The 13,036-nt window shown below is 47.3% G+C and overlaps 1 protein-coding gene across 8 annotated transcripts in view; it reads left to right on the top strand.

The window, feature by feature from the left end:
• Positions 1-13,036, top strand: part of TDRD10 (tudor domain containing 10) — a 46,040-nt gene that overhangs the window by 20,822 nt on the left and 12,182 nt on the right. For 3 of the 8 annotated variants that reach the window (XM_053277349.1, XM_053277344.1, XM_053277347.1), the window contains 7 exons: positions 2,295-2,314; positions 2,910-2,986; positions 6,858-6,919; positions 7,534-7,607; positions 9,602-9,749; positions 10,985-11,027; positions 11,712-11,790. In XM_053277349.1, coding sequence (XP_053133324.1) covers positions 2,313-2,314; positions 2,910-2,986; positions 6,858-6,919; positions 7,534-7,607; positions 9,602-9,749; positions 10,985-11,027; positions 11,712-11,790 — 485 coding nt within the window. In that variant the 5' untranslated portion in view covers positions 2,295-2,312. Of the gene's footprint in view, positions 1-216; positions 485-2,294; positions 2,315-2,909; positions 2,987-6,857; positions 6,920-7,533; positions 7,608-9,601; positions 9,750-10,984; positions 11,028-11,711; positions 11,791-13,036 lie in introns of those variants that run through there. The other 5 variants (XM_053277350.1, XM_053277343.1, XM_053277346.1 and 2 more) reach the window with 3 other exon arrangements.

Below are 13,036 nucleotides of genomic sequence, written 5' to 3'. Positions count from 1 at the left end.
GTGACTCCGGAGCATCCCAAGGCACCCGTCTAAACGCCTCTTCCCTCCGTTCTCCAGAAAAGGCGGGGCTGCCGGCCGGGGAGGGAGCGCTGCGCATGCGCGAGGGAAAGCCTCCCCCGCCCGCGTTGCTTTTCCTGGGTGTGCGCTGCACAGGTGAGGAGAGGAGCGAGCGGGACGCGTGTTCACCCAGTCCCTCGGTAGTGGGGCTGGGCTTGCCCCCCAAGAAGGCATTTGGGGGGCAGGGGAGTAGAGCAGGCCTCTCTCAGCGCCGCAGGGCGCGTGCAAGAGGGGGCAGAAACGGGACCCACCACCTGTGGGTGCTTCTGCGCCTGCGTCAGTCTCCTCCCAAGCAGGTGGAGGGGGCGTGGCGGGCGGGGGAGTATTTGCCCCGCCCCGAGCAGGTGAAGTTAAGCAGGGCCTGCCCTGGTTTGCATTTGAATGGGAGACTGCACAAAGCCTTTGGATGGGGCGGTGTTGTGAAAATGTAAGCAAGCAACAAATACATGTGGGAGCAGCACTGCCCCATAGCCCCCCTAGGGGTCGGGGCTCCTCTGAGGGAGGCTCCTGCCTGCAACCCCGGAGAAGCCGCTGCCAGTCTGGGTAGACAAGACTGAGCTAGACAGACCAAGGGTCTGACTCTGTATAGGGTAGCCTCCTATGTGCCTAAGAGGAGCTTGGTTGCCCATTTCTCCCTCCGCCAAACCCAGCTGTCAATATCTCCCTCCCAGTAATCTTTTTCCCTGCAAAAGTGTCTCCCCTACCCCCAAATATTTATTATTATTATTTATATTTTGTATCCCACTCTTCCTCCAAGGAGCCCAGAGCGGTGTACTCCATACTTAAGTTTCTCCTCACAACCACCCTGTGAAGTAGGCTAGGCTGAGAGAGAAGTGACTGGCCCAGAGACACCCAGCTAGTCTCATGGCTGAAGGGGGATTTGAACTTGGGTCTCCCCCGGTCCTAGTCCGGCACACTAACCACTACACCATGCTGGCAAGCTGTAGGAGGGAGGAGTTGCTGCCCCTCAAGCCCTCCTCTGTCTGCAGCCCTGCAAGCAGGTGTGCCTCTATCCCTGCCCCTTCCATGGTCAGGAGCAGTCTATCGCACAAATCCAGGTTGGCCAGGATCATGGACGGGGCCTTCTCAGGTGTGGCCCCCTCCGCACCTAAGAACAGCCCTGCTGGATCAGGCCTAAGGAGGCCCATCTAGTCCAGCATCCTGTTTCACACGGTGGCCCACCAGATGCCGCTGGAAGCCCACAGGCAGGAGCTGAGGGCATGCCCTCTCTCCTGCTGTTACTACCCTGAAACTCTGAGGCTGGAGGTAGCCTATAGCCTTCCGACTAGTAGCCATTGATAGACCTCTCCTCCAGGAAGTTATCCAAACCCCTCTTAGAAGCCTTTCCCAGAGGAGCTTCACCAGAGTCCTCCTTTTAAAAAAGCTTGAAATCCCTCTTCTAAAGAGAGTGTTTTAAATCTGGTTTTAATCAGATTTGCATCACTTGAACCCTTGGCATGGATGCTTTCCATGTTTGCAACTTCATTGTGTTGATGTTTATTGCATGTTGTTGTTAGCCGTCTTGAGTAGCAGTGTGATTGCAGGGTTGGGGGTAGAAGTGTGTGTGCGCGTGATTTTAAATGATTTGTCTTTCAAAAACAAATATACAAATACAGTTAAAATAACACACACACAATGCAAAGTATGTTATAAATGAGTTCACCAAGCATCAAATATCAACATGCGACAAAATGAATAGATAATTTTGGACCACACACACACAAATATAGTAATGTAATTTTTCTGCATTGCATTAGGTCAGTTTATGATGTTTTAAAGTTTGTAAGCTTTATTAATGGTATTGCTTTTACGTGCTTTGGGTTTTTTAGTTATTTATGTATTTTTCTTTGTAAACCACTTTGAGAACTTTGGTTGAAGAGCGGTATATATTATTCATTGTCGTCATAGTAGTTTGGTTCAGATTGTAAACAGCTTTGATTTCATGTAGGGTGGTATAAAAATACAATAAATAAATAAGAGATCAGGTAGAAATATTTGTTAAGAACACCCCCCCACATACACACACACTTTTTTTTTAACTAGGGCAGTGTGGGTGATCCTAGCAACAACCCTATTCGAATGCAGAAACGTTTTGTCAGTGTTAAGATAGAATCATCTCCCTCCCCATTCTCTAATCTTTATTAGTGGTGGTGGCGGGTTGGTGGTCCTAACTATTGGGGTAATAGACTTTTCTCCTCTCGTTGTTTGCTCTAAGCCTTTTTGGTCTCATTTTCTAGGATACCGGTCCCTTAAACATGTGAGTATCTGGAATTGGCTGCATTCTAGTGGGGGAAGTATGATTATTAATAATATTTATATTCCATTTTTCAACCAAAAAATTCTCAAAGAAATTGTCATAGAAGAAAAAAAATATGATGGTTCCTTGTCCCCAAAAGGCACACAATTGGACTAGGAACCAGGAGACCGGAGTTCAAATCCCCGTTCAGCCCTGAAACTCACTGGGTGACTCTGGGCCAGTCACTTCTCTCTCAGCCTGGCCCACCTCACAAGCTTGTTGTGAGGATAAACATAACCATGTATGCCACGCTGGGGTCCTGGGAGGAAGAGCAGGATATAAATGTACAAATAAATCTACTGGCACGTGTTATTGCATCATTGTAAAAAGGGAAGTACGCCTTTTTTCCTTCCAAACGAGCGCTTTCACTCGTATGCAGGCTGAATTATGTATTTTATTTATTCAATTTCAGATTATTCAGTTTCAATTTGAATCCCTGAATTTTTAAAAACTTGTCCAATGAAGGTTTTTTAGGGTTTGTTTGGTTTTTTTTTTTGCTTGGCTGTCATTAAAATGACTTGAGTGCACTCACACTTTATTTTAACACATTTCTCAGGTCACGCCACACAACTGAGTGGAGCAATTCGAAGACCCGTAAGAAGCTTGTGAAAGCCAATCCGCCAAGACATCCTGGTAAGTTACACGGGTTTAATTTCCAGTATGTTTCCTCCAGGCAGTTCACATCTGCCCAGAAGTCAGTATGCTGCCCGTAAGTCAGGGGAAGGCAAATTTGGTCCTCCAGCTGTTGTTGAACTACAACTCCCATCGTCCCCAGCCCTGCAGGATTTTGGTGAGCTATCAGCCACCTAATGGTGCAGAAGGGAGATGACTTGACTAGCAAGCCAGAGGTTGCCGGTTCGAATCCCTGCTGGTGTGTTTCCCAGACTATGGGAAACCCCTCTATCGGGCAGCAGCGATATAGGAAGATGCTGAAAGGCATCATCTCATACTGCGTGGGAGATGGCAATGGTCAACCCACCCTGTATTCTACCAAAGACAACCACAGGGCTCTGTGCTCGACACGAGTCGACTCCGACTCGATGGTGCAGCTTTATCATGCTTTTATTGTCCTGACCCTCAGGCCTGCTCTGAGAAGTTTTTTAAAAACACAAAAAGTGCTGTGGAATCTTATTGATGATGTTGGAGGAATGGAAATGAAGATTGGCAGTCATGTCCTCCCAAGATGACTCCATAGAGAAAGGACATCAATTTCTTCCTTGTTACCAGTTCAAAAATGACTGCCCCTTTACCCTAATTGTTTGGGGGTAGGGATACAGAAGGGGTGGTAATGCCGAGAAAGCTGTAAGGACAACCATTTCCCATCTCTAGTGGGGTAGATTTTGCCAAAACTCACTATCCACAACAACAACAACAACAACAATAAATATTTATATCCCACTTTCCAACAAAAGTTTCCAAAGCGGTTTACATAGAGAAATAATAAACAAAGATGGCTGCCTGTCGCCAAAGGGCTCACAGTCTAAAAGAGAAGCATAAGATAGATTCTAGCAACAGCCACTGGAGGGATGCTGTGCTGGGGACGGATAGGGCCAGTTGCTCTCCCCCTGCTCCATAAAGAGAATCACCGGATTAAAAAGGTGCCTCTTTGTGCAGTTAGCAGGGCTTAGCGACACTATGAGTGTTTTTCGGTACTGCTGGCCAGAATTTATTGACCTGAAGATGTCTTCAGGGGAAATCATAAGTAAGAAATATCATCCAGGAGAGCTGGTCTTGTGGTAGCAAGCATGACTTGTCCCCTTAGCTAAGCAGGGTCTGCCCTTGTTTGCCTTTGAATGGGAGACTAGAAGTGTGAGCCCTGTAAGAGATTCCCCTCGGGATGGAGCCGCTCTGGGAAGAGCAGAAGGTTTCAAGTCCCCTCCCTGGCAGCATCTCCCAGATCGGGCTGAGAGAGGTTCCTGCCTGAAACCTTGGAGAAGCCGCTGCCAGTCTGTGAAGACAGTACCGAGTTAGATAGACCAATGGTCTGACTCAGTATATGGCAGCTTCCTAGGTTCCTATCCTTCCCTGGTTGCTTGGATTTTCATGTCAAAGGACCATGAGCTCAGTTCTGGAGCCTCAGACAGATTCCTGAGCTGAGCAGGGGCTCAGAGACACCCTCATCCTTGCCTGTTTCCCACCGGGTTCCCATTAGTAGACCTCAGGGTTATAGTAAAATATAAAACAGATTCCACCTGTTTGATGTCCCCCAACCAGCTTTCTACACACCCCGCCCCCTCAAAACCATCAGCCCCTGACCACCCCACGAGAAAAATGATCTCCACGCTGAAAACATTTTGCACCCTAGTGAAGGAAGCAGAAAAGGCCTGCAAATCTCCAGCATGCTGCTTTCCAACTCCGGGCTCCTGCCTGCCCCAGCGAGAAAAGATAATTCAGAGACAGGACGCGGCTATAAATAACTGGACAATAGCTTGCTGACTCCTGACCCGAACAAGGGGGAAAATGTTTTGCCATAAAGGATTATGTTCTTTCAAGAATCGGCAGGCACATTGTGTCAGAACCGTAGGCGAGGGGGTGGCGCAGAAAGGATTATTATCGTTCCTTCCCCCCCCCCCCCCGCTAAAATGGGTGCCAAAAACATACACACACCCCTTTAGAAACTGGAAGGATTTGGGAGCCAGAATTTGCTAAGATCAAGCTCGCAGCCGGAAATGTTGTGAGATGGTAAAGCATCATCCCAGTACAGCCAAAACATAAATAGGTTTGAAACTTACTTAGTTGTATTAAATATCAACAGGGTTTTATATTATTACTACTACTACTACTAATAATAATTCTATTTCTATACCGCCTTTCCAAAAATGGCTCAGGGCGGTTTACACAGAGAAATAAATAAATAAGATGGATCCCTGTCCCCAAAGGGCTCACAGTCTAAAAGAAACATGACACCAGTAACAGTCACTGGAGGTACTGTGCTGGGGGTATAATGTGTTTAAAATAAAAAATATTTTATATGAATATTTATATGAAGACGGGAATGGTATAGGCAGCTGCCCTGCAGAGTCAGACACGTGGTCCATCTAACTCAGTAGTGTCTACTCTGACTGGCAGCAGCTCCCCAAGGTTTCAGGCTGAGAGGGTCTTTCCCAGCCCTACCTGGAGCTGCTGCCAGGGCTTGAACCTGGGACCTTCTGCATGCAAAGCAGAAGCTGCAATTTGGTGGGGGGGGAAGAGACGGGACCCACAAAATGGTGATGTGTAACCTCCCCCATAGGCCCCGTTAGGAGCATTTGTGGTCAGGACTCCAGTCTCCCTGGTAAAGGGGCTCAGCAAACCCCTTCCCCTCCACTTCTGAACTCTCCCCTGCACAGTACTATCTAGCATTCGGCTTCAGGGCTGGCTGTCAGTTCTGAAATGGGATGCTCAGGCATTAGAGCATCGCCTGCCCAGGCGGGCAGCAGCAATGCATGGTTTTGGACAGGGTCCTTCCCAGCCCTATCTGGGGATGCTGCCAGGGATCTGAGACACCCGGGGCGTTCTGCGTACAAGACAGGGGTGCTATCGTTGAGCTACACCCCTGCCCTTGAAGCTAGTCGGCAAATCACCTCGGGTGTCATTTAGGCCTTGATCCCTCCGCGTTCCAGCAAAACCCTTCCTTAACCAGGTTCCCTGCAATCCAATTGGTGGTATGGTTTCAGCCCTTCCTCCAAGGACTACTCATCACTCTGACGAGGTGATGGAATTAGCATAGCAGCGTCCCCTGGCGGGGGACATCTGAGCAAAGAGGCACCTTTTAAAAGTGGTGATTCTCTTACATTGAGCATGGGGAGAGCAACTGGCCATCTCCATCCCCGGCACAGCATCCCTCCAGTGGCTGTTTCTGGGGTCTCTCTTTGGCTTCTGTTTTTAGGTTGTGAGACCTCTGGGGACAGGGTACGAATATATGTTTTTATATCTATGTAAACTGCTTTGGGGACTTTTATTGAAAAGCAGTATATAAATATTTGTCGTATTCATAATATCTTACAGTGCTCACATTTATTTATTTATTTTTTATTTTCTACATTTCTGTCCCGCTCTTCAGCCGAGGAGCCCAGAGCGGTGTATATGGTTGTCTTTATCCTCGCAACAACCCTGTGAGGTAGGTTAGGCTGAGAGATACATTACTGGCCCAGAGTCACCCAGTGAATTTCATAGTTGAATCGGGATTTGAACTCAGGTCTTTCCGGTCCTAGTCCAACACTCTATCCACTACACTTTGCTGGCTCACATGTAGGCACCCATCTAAATGCAAACCAGGGTGAACCCTGCTTAGCAAAGGGGACAGCACATGCTTGTTGCCACAAGATGAGTTTTCCTTCCCTGGTTGAAGGAGATTTTGATACACACTCTTGTATTTTAAAACTCGAAATGCATCCTCCAGAGAGCTTCTTGTGGTTCAAGCAGCCTATATATATCTATATTTCAAATGCAGTAAGTTTGACTAAAGTTTGTTGTGGGAAACCCGACCCAGATTCCAAAACCCATCCTGTCTTCTCTGTTCCAGGGCCATTCATGAAAGAAGAATCCAAAGTTTATGTTGGGAATCTACCCCCGGATATCAAGGAGGTGAATTTGTGTTGTCAGTGAAATAGATTGTTCCCATGTGGATTAAGCAGGAAAAGAAAGAATCCGCTTCAATTATATTATCTAGACTTCTCTTACTGTGGATAAAACCAGTCTTCCTGAGAAGCTCTTTGAAAAGCAAAATAATGAGATTTTAGATTAGGAAAATATATGTTGAGTGAAACTCAAAGAAGTGTGGCTTCTCATAATCTGTCTCTAGAGAAAAAGGCCAGATTTGTCCAATAGATTAAATCGCCTTAATATTCCACCCCCTGCCTTCTTAGAGGGTCTTTTTCTTAATTCTTTTTAATGGTTTTTTAAAAAATGCTAGGTGTGTAAGTTAGATGCTCAGCTAAACCGAAAGCTCCTAAAGTACAAGTCCTTATTTCTTCCCATTCCATCCATTATTTCTTCGCTTTTTCTCCTTTGGCTGCCTCATTGTCCACATTTTTAGATTGTAAGCTCATAGGGGCTGAAGCTTAACTTCCTTTCCTGTAAAATGCCTCGTTCTCTGGTGAATCCCTCTCAAGAGCAGCAGTGCCCTTTTTTGGGTGATGGTGTGAGAAATTTGGGGGTCCCTAGCCTGTTGAAAATGCTTTATTTGATTTTCATCTCAGGAGGAAATAGCCCGTTTATTTAAGGATTTTGGCTTGAAGTCAGTCAAGAAGTTCCAGGGGTCTGCTTCTAAAAGGTATGGTTTATTTTTCTTTCGGTCCTACTGCTGGATCCAAATTCTGGCACACCAGTGCCTAGATGTTGCTTCCCTTTGGAGCAAATGAAAGAAGGAAAGGTATTATTGCCATCTATATATTTAATTCTCTAAGGCAGACCCATGGCTAATCCTGTACGTGGCAGCTCTCGCGAGAGTTCGCAAGCAGAAGCACCTGATTGGGCAGTGGGAATTCCATATGCAGATAGGGAGAAGGAGCCTGTGAGAGCAGAAGCACCGTGGTGATTGGGGAGTGGGAATTCCATATGCAGATAAGGAGGAGGAGCTTGTGATGGTTAAGGTTAGTTGGAATGCAACTGTTACAGGTCAGAAGATGTTCTTGATTATAGAGGAGAGGAATCTATCTATCTATATAAAAGGATAGCAGGCAGGGGTCTGCAAAGAGAGGGGTCGTGAGGGAGGAAAGAGCCCCTTCAGGAGAAGGAGGCTGCTGTTGTGTGAATTAGACATGTCAGTTCCACAAAAATATGAAGAAAACAAAGGGGCAACCCTCCCCACGGCTCCAATGTAACTGAATGGAGCGGAATGTTCGCAGACTTGGAGGGCACTTAACAGATGTGCAAGGGGGAGGAGCTAATGGAACTCACTGGCAAGGTGGTGGAGGGAAGGAGAGCTTGAACCAAAAGGGTGGGAAGTTTCTCAGCTTGAAGAATGCTCCCTCAAGACAGTCACAAGCCCTTCCGCTTTTGAGAGGGAAAGGTGCCTAAAACTTTCAGAGTGCAGGTTCAGGCAATGCATATGCACCAGGGCTATACTGCAACGTTTTGTTCCAAGCCCATGCTTGTTATGAATAGATTATGAGTAAGTTTATTCTCAAGTGACAGTTGTATTTTCCTTTTCCCGGCATAGTGTTGTCTGTCTAATGGTTATTAAGGCCCTGTAAGATACAGGGGTGCAAAGTTGCATCTCCCCAAAGGGCTGTTGTACGCCTAGCACTATAATGTTGTGATGAGACAAGTGAAACCAGAAGCAGCCATTGCATCGGGACCCAAAAGCCGTAGTCATAAATGTTTCAGCTGAATAAAGTGCCAGTTAGCATTTGGAGATAAATCGAACTCTGCTCTCAGAGTTTCAGAGGATTTGAAAACAGCTTCAGGGGAAATTGGCTGATCTAATGTGATAACCCTGAGTCATTTCGGAAGGGCGGTATAAAAATCCAATAAATAAATAAATAAATAAATAAAGTTATGGGAGGCCCAGAGGAAAAATGCAACTAAATCCAGACATGCTTTCCTGCTAGTGCAGCCTTTAGCCTTCCTTGGCTGGCCTGGGGTCAGGGTTCCCAGCAGTCAGCGTTGAAATAGGTTCTGGCTAAGGTCTCGTCTTGCATCTGGACATACTTTGGCCAGTGGTCCAACAGAAAAACTGTGCAGGGGAAGCTATGTGCCTGTGCATTTGGGCCTGTGGCGTGTAATAAGGCAGGAAGTTGTTTCTCAAACACGGGAGGAAAAGAAAACGAAGCAGGAAATCAAGAGGGGATACTGTTACCTTTCAACCTTCCTAATCAAACTGTATGTAAATGGTCTGGACTAACCCTGATTGATTGCACCAAAAATAATTGGAGCTTTCCTCTCTCCCCCCCCTTTTTTTTGCATAGCACTTCCATTTTTCTTGCTCCTTCCTTCCTTCCCTCCCACCCTTGTTACTTCCCCTCTCTCCTGTCTTTTTCTTTCTTTCTGTTTTTCTTGCTTCCTCTCTGTCATCATCTTCCTTCCTTCCTTGCTTCCATAAAACTCTTTTCTTTTTCTCTTCATTTTCATTTTCACTTTCCTTCCATCTTCCTCCTCCTCTGCCTGTCTTGCTTTCTTTGGGAAAATTAGGCGTAAGGGAATGGATGCTCGTGGATTCCCCGCTTGTGCAGTAGGGAACAAAACTCAGAATAAACTTCGCCGCAAGCTTCGGCGGCGCCTCTAGAAGCTGGCTTGACCCAACAGATCCCCTTGTCCCTTCTTCAGCTTTGCAGTTGTAGACTTGGCCACCCCCGAGGCCGTCCAGCTAGCCATCCATCAGCTGAATGGAAACGCAGTGAACAAGAGGCAGATATTGGTGTCCGTTTGGGAGGACAGGAGGAGGCCCTTGAAGAGCAGCAGCATGGAAATGCCAGTAAGGATGACCGCCTCTCCCTAACCTGGGTCCCACTCTCAGAGCAAAGGCGACGGAAGCGCTGGCTTGCATTTCTTCTCTCCTGGCTTGCAAAGTCGCCTTGGGGTTTTCGGCGATGGGGCCGCTGCCAGATCTTTGAAGCCCCTTTTCTGTACGCCGAGGTTTGCTGTTCACCTCGTGGGCTTCGGCTCCTCTTTATTTCATATAAAGAAATAAATGACACTCTGCGCGGCTTGTGGGATCATGCTGCCATATACTGAGTCAGACCCTTGGTCCATCTAACTCAGGATTGTCTTCACAGACTGGCAGCGGCTTCTCTGAGGTTGCAGGCAGGGATCTCTCTCTCAGCCCTATCTGGAGATGCTGCCAGGGAGGGGACTTGGAACCTTCTGCTCTTCCCAGAGTGGCGGCTCCATCCCCTAAGAGGAATAGCTTACAGTGCTCACACTTCTAGGCTCCCATTCAGATGCAACCAGGGCAGACCCTGCTTAGCTAAGGGGACCAGTCGTGCTTGCAAGCACAAGACCAGCTCTCCTCTCCAAGGAGAGGAAAGGCTCTCCTGGGTGTCCTGCCACATTCTGAAGCACGTCTGTTAGTTAGGCATGGGTGAGCCTTCTCAGTGGAGCTCTCTGGAACTCCCTGCCCCTTGATGGTAGACCTGTCCCCTCCCTGTTCAATTCTCGGCTGCTGTGTGAGGACAACTTTTTAGACAAAAGTTGAATCTTTTGTGTTTCAGCAGGCCTTCCTCTAACTCTTCACGCTTCTGAAATTGCCCTTTAATGAGTGCCTCATCCTTCATTTCTGTGCCTCTAGAAGTTGTTTTATTGTGCTTTTTAAATGCATTTCGTTGTCAGCGGCCATCAATTCATTTTTGAAGAATGGAGGCTTATAAATATTTTAAATAAATAAAATGTCGGCTCTTTTAACTCAGTTTTGCTAACAGCTTTCAGGACTGTGCTCTGCTATCATGAGGTCTAGAAACTTTTTTTTTTAAAGGTTAGGCTTCTCCAGCTTCTAATTATTGCTTGTATATTGCTTGCCCTTGAAACTCTACATCTTGGAAAGAAGAAGTAGTGTCATTGATCATTCAAACGAATAATTTGGGTTCTGTAGCTTAGTGTTGTTACTGAGTTGGCATTTGACTGCATGCTAACTGTGCTCACAACCCAATCAGGTTCTATATTTGTACATATTTTATTCTTGAATGTCAGGTTCCAAACTTGATTTTGTTGTAGGAGTTGGAACCCGTCCCCTTTGAAGAGCTTGGATTAAAGCATGGTAGGTGGCATATATTTATTTATTTATTTGGTTTCTCGTGTTTACTTCTTTGCGTTATCTCTCTGCCTTTTGGCTTTCTGGCTTTTGAAGGATCTTGGCTTCCTGAGCAAAAGTTGCTCTTAAGGGGTGCATCTGTGCTACCAGAGAGCCAAACCATCATTCATTCATTCATTCATTCAGCATATTTTATACCACCCAAAACTCACGTCTCTGGGAAGTTTACCACAAGCAAACAAACAAGTTAAAACATTAGTTAAAACAAATGACAACAGAAAACTTAAAACAGTAGTTAAAATAAATGCTATAGTAAAAGTTAAAACATTACAACAATTTAAATTTTAAAACAACATTTTGAAACGATGTTAAAACAATATTTAATTAAAGGTTGCATCCTGCACGGTACAATTGCAGGACATTGCAAGAATATTTCATGTCTCGGTTTTTTGGTTATAGTTCGATGGGACTAGTTAGTACTGTATTTACTTGAATAGAAGACTACTCTGAATTTAAGACCACCTCCGGCATGCAAGCAGGCAGGGGCTCTACCCAGAGCGGCCCCATAGCTGACAATGCCCACCACACCTGTAGCCTCCCATTCAAGGGAGCGATCAGGGCCCTGATAGCCGCGGGAAGGCATCCCCCCACCCCAATTAAAATCTCTGTAAGCCTATCTTTTCCCCGCAGCTCTTGCCCCGAAATTCAGACCCCAGACCCCGCCACCTTTGCAACCGACGGTCCAGTATGCCGTTCCCCTGGAAATGAGGTAAGCGAGAGGCGGGAAGTACAGGTCCTCACTGGGGGAGCGACATGAAAATCCCACCCAGGATCCCCTCCGCGGAAGGGGTCCCGCAGTCTGGTGTGAGTTTGCTGTTTTTGTTTGCAGGCTTTCCCTGCAGGCTGCCCTCCGGTGCAGGGCTCTGCCCCAGCTGCTGGGTGCCTGAAGTGTCCTCCTCCAGTCCTCTTGGCAATCCACCTGTCTCTGCCTGTCTCTGCCTGTGCAACATCTCTGGGTGGGGTGTCGTTGGTCGGTCTGTCCTTGCTGGCGCAGAGTAAAACTGCCTTTGGGTCCATCGGTGGCATGCCACGCTTGGAATATGGTGTGTGGCTTTGCTCCTCTCCCTTCCCCCCCCCACCAAAGAAAGGGGGGGATATGCAAGAGCTCTTAAGCTTGGGCCCCCCCACAGATGTGGGACTACAACTCCCATCCTCCCCTGTCTGGCAGTGGACGATGGGAGTTGTAGTCCAGCCCCTGGGGACCCAAGTTTGAGCACCCCCTGGGGGTGATACAGGAAGGAGGGCCACCGAAACGGATCGGCGTTTGGGAGCGCTTTCCCTAGGTTTTGGGTTCAAATCCCCACTGGTATGTTTCCCAGACTATGGGAAACACCTCTATCGGGCAGGAGTGATACTGGAAGGTGCTGAAAGGCATCATCTCAAACTGCGCGGGAGGAGGCAATGGGAAACCCCTCCTGGATTCTACCAAAGACAACCAACCACAGGGCTCTGTGTGGGCGCCAGGAGTCAACACTGGCACACTTTCCCTTTTACTTTAGTTTAGAAATGAAGATGAAAAAGGGAGACGTGACTGAGGACATGCAGAAAGAGGGACCACCCTCGCTCATAAAAGCAGAACTTGGGTCCTTCTGTGAAATGGATGGGCAAGAAGCTTCGGGAGAAGACCAGAGGAAGTAACACTTCTTCACGCAGTTAGCCGATGGGATTCCTTGCCACAAGATGTGTTGGCAGAGATGGCTAAAGAGAGCTTCCATGTTCAGAGGCAGTGTACCTTTTGCAAGGCTGGGGGACAGAGGGCAGGGCAGGACTGTTCCCATGGTGTTGGTTGGTCAAGTTCTTGGAAGCATTTGGATGGGAAAGGCCGGGATGGATTAGATGGTCTGTGGCCTGATCCAGCAGGGCTTTTCTTAGGTGTGTGTGTGTGTGTGTGTCTGACTCCGGGTTAAAGGTAAAGTGGTGTCAGTGTCGACTCCTGGCACCCACAGAGCCCTGTG

Source organism: Hemicordylus capensis, chromosome 14 (genome assembly GCF_027244095.1).
Source record: "Hemicordylus capensis ecotype Gifberg chromosome 14, rHemCap1.1.pri, whole genome shotgun sequence".
In the NCBI taxonomy this organism is placed as follows: Eukaryota; Metazoa; Chordata; class Lepidosauria; order Squamata; family Cordylidae; genus Hemicordylus; species Hemicordylus capensis.
The sequence above is the reverse complement of the archived record's forward strand: the minus strand, read 5'-3'. Positions and strand labels throughout refer to the sequence as shown.